Genomic DNA, 12,892 nt, shown 5'->3' with positions numbered 1-12,892 from the left:
TAATAATAAAAATAGTACTATATTAATATTAAAAAATGAGGGCAATTTAGTAATTTTAATAACATACCTACCAATTTATTCATCCTAACCAAATATATTAATATAACATACCAACCAATTTATTCTAATTAACCAAACACATTTTCCTAAATATTCCCAGTAATCTTAATCTAACTTTTCATTAATATAATATTCTCTGAACCAAACACACCTTTGGAATGTAATTAAAATAGTATTTTTAATAATTATTTATCCCATCCAATGCCTCAAAATATCTAATATTACCACAATATGTCACAAGACTTCCCTTCCTCAAAATCCTATCTAAAATTTTTAAGTTTTAACATAATTTGATTTCTATTAATTTTTTAAATCAAATTACCTATATATATAACTCAAATTTCAAGAATATATACTGTTTGTAAAAGTGCAAAGTTGGAAGGATATTTTCAATGTCCTCGCTAGAGTATTGGAAGAAATACATAAACACCAAACCAGTCAATTTTGAGAAATTCAATAAGAGTAATGTTATACTTACTCATGAACTTATTAACCGCTTTACTCACCTTTATTAAAATTATATATGATACCCGTGCTATGCTTATGGTACTCATACTATACTTTATATTTACACACATTATTAAGATGGTTAGTAAGTATAATATTATTGATTCAATAATAACAAGCCACCCTTATTTTTTTTTGTAAAGTACATAATTACACTTGTGGAATTAAAAGAGTAATACTACTCTTCCCAAATGATATCTCAAAACAATTAATAAAAGTAATTTTATCAACATTATATTTTGATTCAGTTTTTTAATCATAAAATTAAGCACCAATTTGATTTAGTTTTTTTTTTTTTTTTTTTTGTAGAATATATTTAATTAGTAGATTTGAATTAATAGTTTATTTTAAAAAGATATTGTCACCAGGAAAAACACGCGAAACATATTTTCGTTTTTGTATTATTGAAATATTAATTTTAGATAAACATGAGGAATGTGTTTTCATTTTTTGAATATAAATATTTTATGTTAATGATCCTTACTTATTTTCAATATTTTACCAAATACAAAATGATTAATAAAAGAACACATTTTTATATTTCTCAATTCTCAATTACCCAAAGCCGGTGAAACTGAAATTTCACTACTGCTCCGGGAGGTCAATGTAATTTTTGAAAATAGTCAGACCCCTCCCTCCTCAGAAACCCAAAACTATTAAAAATTATCATAAACACCCCTCCCAGCTCTAGGGGTGTTTTTGAAAAGTTTCAAAAGATTTCACTTTTCCAGTGTATCCAAAATGATTGGATTGCGTTACGAAAGCACCTCGAGAGACTCAAAACGACAGAGTTTAGCACCTTCTAATTCTATCTTCTTCTTCTTCATCATCATCATCTACTACAAAGTCCAAAATTGAGTTGTTGTCATTCTTAGTCTCTGGATAGTCAATGGAGTTGGAGGTGAGAGTGGTGGCAGGCATCGACAATTGCTTCGTTTCACTGCCTCTTAACTTAATCGACACCCTCCAGTCCACGCGCTCCGGTGTTCTCCCTCAAGTCCTCTCTCTGGAGCTTCGCTCACGCAGTAATAATGATCTCTGGGTCGTTGCTTGGTCTGGCGCCACTTCCTCTTCTTCCTCCATCGAGGTACGCATTTATGTGTTTAAATAATTTATTATTATTTGTTCGAAGCGCTTTTGTGGAAAAGCACTTTTTAGTTGAAGCGCTTTTTTCTGAGGAAAGGACTTGAAATTAATTTGTGCGATGTGAGAGATTTCTCGAAGAACGCCTTTGTAATTGGAGTATTTTTTGTTTATTGTTATTAGTTTTGAGTGTTTTTGGTGGAAAACACTTCTGGAAGAAGCACTTGAAAACGGTTTCTGAATAGTCAGAATCGCTTTCTTGAAGAACACTACAAAGAGTTTTTTGATTTTATGACAGCTTTTCTTTATTTTCCATTTTTATTGAGGATTATAAAATAGATACGGAAGTGCCGTTGAGCTCCAATTTATTATATTTATTTATTTTTTGTGCTTTTGAGTAGAAGTGGCTTTTGGCTTAATCACTTGTAGAAGTGACTTTTTTCTTGATTGCATATATCAAGGCTGTTTTGCTTAATCACCTATCTAGCAGAATTTTGGGGAAATGGCTTTTCTGATTCAGAAAATTTGTTAAAAGAACGTTTACAAGTGCTTCTCCAAAAAGTATTTAAACTAGTTTCTTTGTCTATTTCCATCAAGCTAAACACATTGGAAAGCACTTTCGAGTATAAGTGCTTATGTGTAAGCACCTAAAGAAGTTGTCTACAAAATTTGTTCTAGAATTTCTCTTTGTCTAACATTATTATATAAATACAAAAGTGCTTTTGGAGCTGCCAGACACACCCTTAAATTTCTCATTTCATTCAATTAAGTGCTGGTTATTGTGCTATGTAGGTTGCTAAACAATTTGCGGAATGCATATCATTGGCAGATCATGCAATTGTTCAAGTGCGAGTTGTATCTGAGATACCCAAGGCTACTTTAGTTACCATTGAACCTCTTACTGAGGATGACTGGGAAGTTTTAGAACTTAACTCAGAGCATGCTGAAGCTGCTATATTGAATCAGGTAGTCATTTAGTTTTACTTTTTCTAAATGCTCATATAACACTTGGGAATTCAATAGTGAAATTGTCAGTTCTCAGCCATCAATTTAATCGGAATAGAAAATCTTCATGCTTTTTGAATATTTTTTTGATAGGAGTGCTTTTTTGCTTTTTGAATATTATCCCAAGATTGCTGGATAAGGCTCATTACTGAAACTCTCAGACCTGTCTTTTACTTGATGCAGGTCAGGATTGTTCATGAAGCTATGAGGTTTCCTCTGTGGCTGCATGGCCGCACTATCATAAAGTTTCATGTGGTTTCAACTTTTCCCAACAAACCGGTGGGTAAGTTGATATGGACTACTTTTTATTGCAATTTGTTAATGTAATCTACTAAATCTACCAAGCTCTTTAATGAACTATGCTTGTACTTCATAGGAGTACTGCTTCCACTCTATGTACTGATTCTACTCTTCTGTGAATATTTTGATAACTTGTTCTTTTCTTGAGTCATCTGTAATAGTTCACAATCTTTTCTCTCTCTTTTTGCATTTTAGCTTTTAGGATGAAGGTATACTTTGTCAGTTGATGAAATGAAGCTTTGTTGTGCACAGTCATTATTATAAAACAACGAGGGGTATAGGGTGGTAATATAAGGATAAGTTACATTCAAGATGTTTTGGCTACTGAGTTAGGCCATGTAAAGACTTAAAGTTTCATTTTCTCTGGTACTTTATGCCATTTAAAATATATTCTCTCATATTTTTATTGGAAAAAAAAAAAATTAGCAATGCCCGTCATTGTGTTTTAGGTAATGTTCTATATGATGCTTGATGATTTTAATGTCTGAGTACTGGAGTTATGTCTTAATCTTAACTTATGAGATTGTTTGCAGTGCAACTTGTACCAGGAACCGAAGTTGCAGTTGCTCCTAAAAGACGCAAGAACAGTGTGAAGAAACTTGAAGACTCTTACATGCAATCTTCTAAAAACAGAATCACAAAAGCAGTTTTGCGTCTTCAAGATTCAGATCAAAGATTGTTCCATAGCTGTTGTGTTAAAGGTGTTGAGCTTGGAGTAGCACTCACTTCAGTTGCTTTTATTAATCCAGAAACAGCTAAATGTGTTTCATTAGATTCCCTTCAGTTGGTTGCGATAGTGCCTAGATTGTCATCTAAAGAGAGCATAAAGAATCCAGAAAACAGTGCCCCGCAAATTAAAAACAATTCAACTTCAAAGGATGTTAAGGGTGGAATTTTAACTGAAAAGAAAGGAGATCGTCAAGCAATTGTTCGTCTTCTAGTTTCAGATTCAGTGGCTAAAGGACACGTAATGATTGCTCGATCTCTTCGCCTTTATTTAAATGCAGGGTTGCACTCATGTATGTTGGTTCTTCCAATCATCTAATTAATCATTATACTCAGCTTCCTTTCTTTGAACTCTTTTTTTTTTGTATTATTAAATATCCTTTTTTATGATGTTTTCTTAATGAAAGTTCTCCATCATTACAAAACATTATGGATGCAGATGTAATGATAATTAGATAAATTCTATAGTTTGGTGAGAGTAAGATAAGATATATGGAAAATGAGGGTGTGTTTGTTTTATTATTTTGGATAGGATTTCTGAAAAAGTTAAGTTAGGTGGTTATTATGAGGTAGGATTTGAAAATTAACAAAAACACCCCAAGTTTGTTAATTTAGCTAAACACCCTTACAATAAAACATTGAAAATTAACAAAAACACTCCCACCTACCTATTAAATGTTGGCAGTCGGCCACCACTGTCGGAGGTGGCCGGAAGTCGTCGTAATGGTGCACAACCGGTTGGATCTGATCGGTCGTGCGTCGATATGACCTTTTCCGGCTACTAGGTCTGGCCACATTTAGTCGTCAACGACGGCTAAATCGTTGATGTTCAGTGACGACCAGATCTTTGGTCATAGATTTGGACCTTTTTCAACCAGATCCACGGTGGATTTGGCCGAAAAAGGATAGATTGGTGCACTACCAGCCAAATCTAGACGATAGTGCGCCATTTCGCCAGATTCCGGTCACCTTTCAACAGTGGTGGCCGGAATCTGGCAAATGTGGGTGGGTGGGGGTGTTTTTGTCAATTTTTAAACTTTTTTTTTTTTGTTGGGAGTGTTTAGTTAAATTAACAAACCTAGGGGGTTTAAAAATAGTTGAATAGAATAGAATTAGATTTTCATAATAGGGAAACAAATACGTATTTTGGGTAGGATTTCAAAAATCCTACCCAAAATAACAAAACAAACACACCCAGAATTATTCAGCCTGCTTCAGATGCTATATCGTTGGGATAGTTTCTCATCTACATGCATCAATCCTAGTATATCTTTGCCCATCTTTCAATATGTGTTTTCTGTTGTGCATTGCTCTTTCTTTTTCCGCATTTAGCAATTTGAGCACATTTTGCATTACTTCCAATTGTGAAATGTTGTCATGCTCATCTTGTTTTGAGAATTTGATTTTCTTTTAGAATGCAGATTCACATTCAAAAACTTTAAGATCTTGTGGTACTTTTGTATTTTAGATTTCTTTTCTGTGTATAATTTCTTTGAAACTTTGACCTCTGTTAATTTGGATTTAATGGCAGTAGCATCTGCTTAGTATGTACCCTTCTGTGGCTTCATTTTCTGTCTCTCTTTAAATTAGCTGAAATTGTCGTATTAAGCGTGCTGCTTTTATGAGGAGAGGACTGACTAATATCTTATTGTTTAAACTTTTAAATGTTCAATGGTCTATTTGCACTATTTCATATGTCAAATCCAGTTTTTCAAATGAAAATATTTTCATTGCAGGGGTCTATTTAAAGGGAGGCATTGTTAATTTAAAGAAAGAAATTCCTGCACTTTCACTATCTCCTTGCCACTTTAAGATGTTGAGGAAGGATAAAGCTCTTGATATCTTTGATAGCCATAAAAATCACAAGAAAAAGGACATATTTGAGCGAACTAGGTCAGGTGCCGAGAAGGATGTTATGGATTTTTTGGCACAAGATGAAGTTGTTGCTGCTCTTTCTTCTGAATCATCTCCTAGAGAGGATGAAGAGAGTGTTTATCAGTCTGATAATAAGAGGGGGTTAGAATGTCTTTTTCATACTTGGTTGCTCGCACAACTTGATGTTGTTGCTTCAAATGCAGATTCAGAAGTTAATTCATTGGTTTTCTCAAATGAAACTTTGCTTCACTTTGAAGTTAAAGGATACAAGTCTGGGACTCGGGAAAAGTTACAGGTGTCATGTAATGGCTCCATAGAGAACAGAAATAAGACTAGAGATCCGCGAGTGGAAATGTTCTATGTATTGACTATCACTGATGAATGTTTGCATGGTAAAAAAGTCAATGCATATGAGCTTACTGTTGATGAAAGAGACAAGCAGTACAATAATTTCGAAAGTGTTGGTCGGTTGTTTGGAAAGCTGAACTTTGGTGACCCTGTATCTTTCTATTCTTTGAAAGAGAAAACCTCTACCCAAGGCTTAAATTCAAATCTATCTTCTTTGAGCTGGATGGGAACAGCTGCTTCAGATGTTATTAATAGTAGGTACTTTCCCCATAAAGTTCTTTACACCTCTATGTTTTTGGTGGTCAGATAACTCTTTTTATTTGAAACTTCTTCACATCATGAGCAGAGATCGTAGCAATTTTTATTCAGTCTTTTTTTACTTTTGTGCACATACATGCTCACACACTTACACACACTTGCCATGTGCATAAATATATATGTAGACATAATGATGAGAGCAGCTGAAAGTTAGGTTAGGGATTGTAGTCAGCTAGTGGGCAGTCTTACAATTGTATTAACACATCTCAGTTTCTCATATATTAAGTGAATATCTTGAAATAAACTATTTCAGCATTTTCTTGACCAGTTATCACTTGTAAGAATATGGATTCACCCATTAACAAACATACCGGAAATGAATAATTGCTGAAAATATTGATTTTTCTGCACTAAATTGCAATAGCAAACTCGCATTATATCTCATTGACTCTTCATGTGGGCCCTGATTGGAAAATTATTATTATTCTATCAGCTATTTACTTAGTACTTACATGTATTGTACACACTAATTTCCAATGTATATAGATTTTTCCACCCTTTCTGAGAAAAGCTGGTTTCACATGATGTAAAAACTGCTTTCATGCAGGAATTCGGGTGTTGTTATCTCCCACTTCTGGTATGTGGTTTAGTACCTACCATCTTCCTCTCCCTGGACATGTCCTCATTTATGGACCTCCTGTGAGTTCATCTCTATTTTCTCGTTTGGAGTTGTTGTTTGATTTTTAAAGGACCCAGTTACCATATCTTTAATTTTGAATGTCATTAGCATAGAGAAAAATCATTACACTTTTATGCAGTTATTTTGTAATTTGGATATTAGCATTTTGCAATTCTTGTTTTTATGTGTTAATGGGATTTCCCCTAGTTTAGTGCACGTACCATGGTAAGACAACGATTGTGATTTAACTTTCTGTGAAAATGTTGATTTTTTTGCTTTCTCTTTATTCAATACATGCTATTAACACTGGTATCTGTGGTTTATTCCCTTCTCAATAATGTTGAAGTGGAATGTATACATAACTTATTGCCGTATTTGGTTAGTGCTTTTAAATCCAGTTTTTTGGAGTGACATTAGCGACAAATAGAACTGACGACTAACTTTCTGAAAAGTATAATTACAACTACACAATGCACATCTCCTTCAAGAACAAAATATTTCGTTCAGTTTTTGCTGTCATATCTTCAAAACAAAGTTTTGAATTTTTTGTTCCTCTCCTGAGATTTTCAGAACCATTGTTTCTGATTCTTGTTAGTGCTTTAGTATATTCATTTACATTCTTTCAGCTGATTGCATATTGGTTAACTAATAAAGTTATTATATTTTGTCAATAGGGCTCTGGAAAGACATTATTGGCAAGCACTGTTGCAAAATCACTTGAAGAACATAAAGGCCTCTTTGCACACACGTATGTAATTTAATGTGCTATCTTTCGTTTTTCTTAATTCCTTATTTATATTGTGGAATGCTACTAATTAATAAGGAAACTCTGAATTATTATACACTCTCTGAATTCATCTTCATTGCTACTGATTTTAGTTGATGGTTATAGTTAGGGTGCTGAGATTGAAACAAGTATATATTACTCTGACTAGGGCCTTTGTGTGCAGAGTTTTTATACGCTGTTCTAAAGTCGCTTTAGAAAAGGGCCCAGCCATTCATCAAGCACTTTCTGATTTCATATCTGAAGCCTTGGATCATGCACCTTCCGTCGTCATCTTTGATGATCTTGATAGCATTATTTCATCCTCGTCTGACTCAGAGGGATCTCAATTTTCAACCTCTGTTATTGCACTTACTAAATTTCTTGCAGACATTATGGATGAATATGGGGTAATAGCTTGGGCGTGATGATCATTTGCTACAATGGTCACACTGTAGCTGTTGTTAGTACTTTTTGGTTTGATTGTCTCTTTGTGCGTGTCACTTAATTTATTAATATAGAAAAAGATCTATGTTGAGATCAGTGTAGGAAAACCAGATGAATAGGACAATTGAGGATTTTGTTATGCTTTTCTTTTTGGTGTCAGATTCATCCCCAGACTAGGTGGTGTCTATGAGGGATAAAAAAAATACGGGAGACATAGAATTTTGCTAATTGTAGTTGGATTTCAATCTTTTCTCTCTATGTACAACCCAAGACCTAGTTATTTCATTTGTACCTATTCTTAACAAACTTATCTACCATTTGGTACCTGTTCTTGGCGATGCCATTTCCATATCTCTTTTTAGTTTCTAATTCCTGTCTAATAGGTGTTGGTAAATCTTCTAATCAGCTAATCAGTTTCATTGGTTCACTGAATAGGAAAAGAGGAACAGCTCATGTGGAATTGGTCCTATTGCCTTTGTTGCTTCTTCTCAGTCTCTAGAGAACATTCCACAGTCCTTGACCTCATCAGGTTTGCCTCATATTGCCTCAAGGATTAATATTTGCTTATTTTTAGTTAAGATTTAAAGAAATTGAGATTCAGGGTTTGCCTTTTATCCTTTTATTTATTTTTTTCGTTTCCCCTCCTATTCTTGATTTTGCATTTATGACTTGATTAGGAAGGTTTGACTTCCATGTGCAACTTCCTGCTCCTGCTGCCACGGAACGTAAGGCTATTTTAGAGCATGAAATTCAGAGGCGATGCTTACAATGTTCTGATGAAATTTTGCTAGATGTGGCTTCCAAATGTGATGGATATGATGCCTATGACCTGGTATTTTCTAGTTTTCATTGATTATTTTAAATTAGTTTTATAGTTTGAAAAGATCTGCGTTTGGTGCCAGCATCAGTAATTGTTTTGTCACTTTCTGGTTTTCATCTTTAGTTTATCTTCTTGTTGTTTTTCTTTCCCAGTAGATAATGCTCGTATAAGTGATGATAATGAAACATGCTTATCAGTCTTATCATAATTTGGAGACATGGAATCACCTTTATACAAAAGACAAAACTAATGTTTTTCAAAGTCAACTATTTGCAGGAATATAAAAGATGCTTGCTGAAAATATTTATCAAGTCATTTGAAAGAAGTTCTTCAATGCATTTGCGTAGGGGAACTAATATTCTTGTGCTTGATTTTCTCAAAATTGGTTGTGTTCAATGCAATACATGCTAAAATATTTATATATTTGACTTAATATTCTTAGAATAAGATATTACTTCTTTTCATTTGCCTGCATAGTATTTTGGATTTTTTTAATCATCATTGTCATTAGTTTGCTTGCATTTAGCTTATATTTCCATATCAATTGTTGCTATGGAAATTTTTAATTTTCGATACATTATTCTTCTACCATAGTCACTTTGTTCTAGTGATGTAACTGTCTTTGGTTTTACCGCTGATTGTGTAAATTAGTTGTTATCATGGTTAAAGATGAGAGATTACGTGTCACTGTTGCCCTCTTCTTTAATGAATTTATTGACCTTTGTTTTCTACTGCATTTTTAAGATAAAGGAGTAACAATGTTTCAGGAAATATTGGTTGATAGAGCTGTTCATGCTGCTGTTGGCCGTTTTCTGCCTTCTGATTCTGGTGGTGAAAAGAACATTCATCCCACATTAGTTAGGGATGACTTTACTCAAGCTATGCATGATTTCCTTCCAGTTGCTATGCGAGACATTAGTAAACCTTCTCCTGAAGGTGGTCGCTCTGGGTGGGATGATGTTGGTGGTCTTAATGACATTCAGAATGCGATCAAAGAGGTATTATTTCTTTTACTTCTGATCTTCTAAGAAATGCAAGGCTAATAGAACTCCTTTGAACTCAGAACATTTTGATATTTTATTGCTTCCTTGAGTTGATAGCTTATTGGACCTTTTGAAGTATGAGCCCTATTCGAGTGTACATTTGTACGCTTTAGATTTTAAGCTTGAAATATCAGATCATCAAAGTTGAATAATCATTGAAAAATCTTTGATGATAAACAGTGCATTCAGTCTCTTCTAACATCTGCAGTTTAACTAATAAAAGTTCCTGTTTTTGGAGTTAATTTTTTAGTGTGTCCTGTGTAATGTACTAAATGTCAAGTTGAATGAGCAACTATTCTGAAAAGTTTTGCTAGATGCAAGGGTTGGTTCAATAGTCCTACTTTTTATCTACAAGATGTCAATGGTTTAAATCCTCTTGGAACCACATATTTAAGATATTATATCTGTTAGGTTTTCTAACAACTAAAGGTTGTAAATAGTTTGGGTTCTGAACTTGGTGCTCATGCCAAGGGGTTTTTGGATTATAAAAAGGAAAAAATGAAATCCATTTGTCTATTTGTATCATATATCTGTTGCTGATTCTATATTTAATTGTCAGATGATTGAATTGCCTTCAAAGTTTCCAAATATCTTTGCCAAAGCTCCTTTACGTTTAAGGTCAAATGTTCTCTTATATGGTCCTCCTGGTTGCGGAAAAACTCACATTGTTGGTGCTGCTGCTGCTGCTTGTTCTTTACGATTTATATCAGTGAAAGGGCCTGAGCTGTTGAACAAATACATTGGTGCTTCTGAGCAAGCTGTAAGATGGCATTAAGCCTTTTCTTTTTATCTATATTCCATTAAATCCTGTTCAATTGTATATTATTCTTGACATTTTGATGATACATAGTAACTAATAATGTGTCTTATGAAATTCAGAAATTTCAAGCCATTGTTCTCTGCTAATGTAATTGAGTAAATATGAAAGCCTTTTATAGTGTTATTTTCTTATATATTCTATGATTTAGTTCTTTGTTTACTTGTGAAAGTTATTTCCACAATTGAGTTGTTCAAGTCTGGCGCAAATCACTGATGCAGAATGAAGATTTACAAATTTTGTATTGAAATTATTTTGAGTTTCTCAGTAAGACTAAAATTTTCCTCAAGTGACATTCCTATTACTTGATTACTGAACTTGTATTTCGTGTTCTTTCTCTAGTCCTACTTAGTATAAGGTTTTTAGATTTGGATTGTATTTCCCCACAGATCTGTTAAATTAGCCAACAACATATACCAAGAAGTCCTTTTTAATGAAGGTCAAGGTTAATGACTAGCATGGTCTAAATCAGCTGTTATCATGAGCTAACTTGTGTTTTTTAAATTATTATATGGTAGTTACTTCTCCCTCATACATGTTCATAATCACCTCAATACATTCAAACAAAATCCTCTGTTCTTTCCCCCACAGGATCCTATAATGTGTGTTTCTTTGTCAATGAACACCAAGTTGCGGTCCTTCATACATTTTTAATTTTTACAGAACTAATTGAGTGCCCACTAATGCCTAATCACTGGTTTCAGGTCAGGGATATATTCTCAAAAGCAGCCGCTGCAGCACCATGCCTCCTCTTTTTTGATGAATTTGACTCTATTGCCCCAAAGAGAGGGCATGACAATACTGGAGTAACTGATCGTGTTGTTAATCAGGTCAGTTTAGTTTCTGTCCCATGTTATACCTGCTCCTAGTTGATTTTCTCATAGTTATGTTTTTATGAACAGTTTCTGACTGAATTAGATGGTGTTGAAGTTTTGACTGGTGTATTTGTGTTTGCTGCAACAAGGTTAGTTCTCTTCGGAGTGTTTCAGTATCGTTTCAGTTGCTTCGTTTGATGCTTAACTGCTCTGATCAACAATATGAATACAAAGTTTACCTTTTAGCATTTCATTATTGTAGTTCATGTTGTGTTTTCGTTTTTTCAGTTTTTAACTACTTACATCTCTTTGATGGAAAATTGACTCTATTAGTTTCCTTGTCAAGCAGTAGGCCATCTACTTGATGCTGCGCTGTTGAGACCTGGTAGACTTGATCGTCTTCTTTTCTGTGATTTTCCATCTCCACGTGAGAGATTGGATGTTCTTAAAGTTCTTTCTAGAAAGGTTTGTTACACTTTCTACTTAATGCATGTTTATTTATTGAGTAATTCTACTCATCCCAAGACATGTCCCAAATTTTAAATCCCAAATGATGTGTCATTATATGTGGCATTGCCATATCATTCAATGGTCATCACGTTATTTTCATGTCAATGCCACATACGATGACATGTCACTTGGGATGCGAAATTTGGAATAAGTTTTGGAAAGAGTAGTATTGCTGTTATTTATTTATTTGCTCATTCCTGTTTTGTTGACCTTTACATCTACCATTATATCTTCATATTTCTTCTCTGATAATATGCTAAGGATTCTTGGATGACGGTTAAAAGATGTTGGGATGGAGGCTTGTTTCTCTTGATTTTAAAGGAGCATATATTGTTCTAAATGGATTGATTTCTCTAGTTTTATCACCTGATCCTTCCATTCTGCTTTGCGTAAATTTATGCAGTTACCATTGGCCGATGATGTCGATTTAGATGCCATAGCTCATGTGACAGAAGGATTTAGCGGAGCAGACCTCCAAGCTCTTCTCTCAGATGCACAGCTTGCAGAGACATTATGTAACTACTAATTAGCATAGATTTTTGCTTTTTATTATTACTATTGTTATTAGCTAATCTTATCAACATTAACTGAAATGTTTTTATTTAATTAGAATAGTTAAAAGTTATAGCAAGTTTAGTGCTAGTTGCATGATTGACTAAGGATAAATTATTATATTGTTATATATAATGCAGTGTATAAATTAACCACTAAATTTTTTGTCATCAAAAGATACATTTGGCCACTAATAAAATAGTCACGAAAACCTATTGGATTCTACATTCAGCGTCTAAAATGACTATAATTAACCACTAAATTTTGGTCACCAAAAGATACAT

At 33.7% G+C, this 12,892-nt stretch overlaps 1 protein-coding gene across 1 annotated transcript; it reads left to right on the top strand.

Moving 5' to 3' along the window:
- Positions 1–1,355: 1,355 nt before the first annotated feature.
- On the top strand, positions 1,356–12,637 carry LOC116104950 (peroxisome biogenesis protein 1-like). The gene is given in 17 exon segments (XM_031391375.1): positions 1,356–1,654; positions 2,443–2,616; positions 2,839–2,938; positions 3,489–3,974; positions 5,418–6,158; positions 6,770–6,861; positions 7,516–7,589; positions 7,792–8,014; positions 8,487–8,580; positions 8,729–8,883; positions 9,639–9,869; positions 10,474–10,674; positions 11,436–11,561; positions 11,634–11,695; positions 11,896–11,901; positions 11,903–12,011; positions 12,460–12,637. Coding segments are annotated over 17 exon segments (3,195 nt in total). The 5' UTR covers positions 1,356–1,456; the 3' UTR covers positions 12,583–12,637.
- The last annotated feature ends 255 nt before the right edge of the window (positions 12,638–12,892 follow it).

This window comes from Pistacia vera, unplaced genomic scaffold (assembly GCF_008641045.1).
Source record: "Pistacia vera cultivar Batoury unplaced genomic scaffold, PisVer_v2 Contig489, whole genome shotgun sequence".
NCBI classification, from domain to species: Eukaryota; Viridiplantae; Streptophyta; class Magnoliopsida; order Sapindales; family Anacardiaceae; genus Pistacia; species Pistacia vera.
Note: the sequence above shows the minus strand (reverse complement) of the source record. Positions and strands in the feature narration are given on the sequence as shown.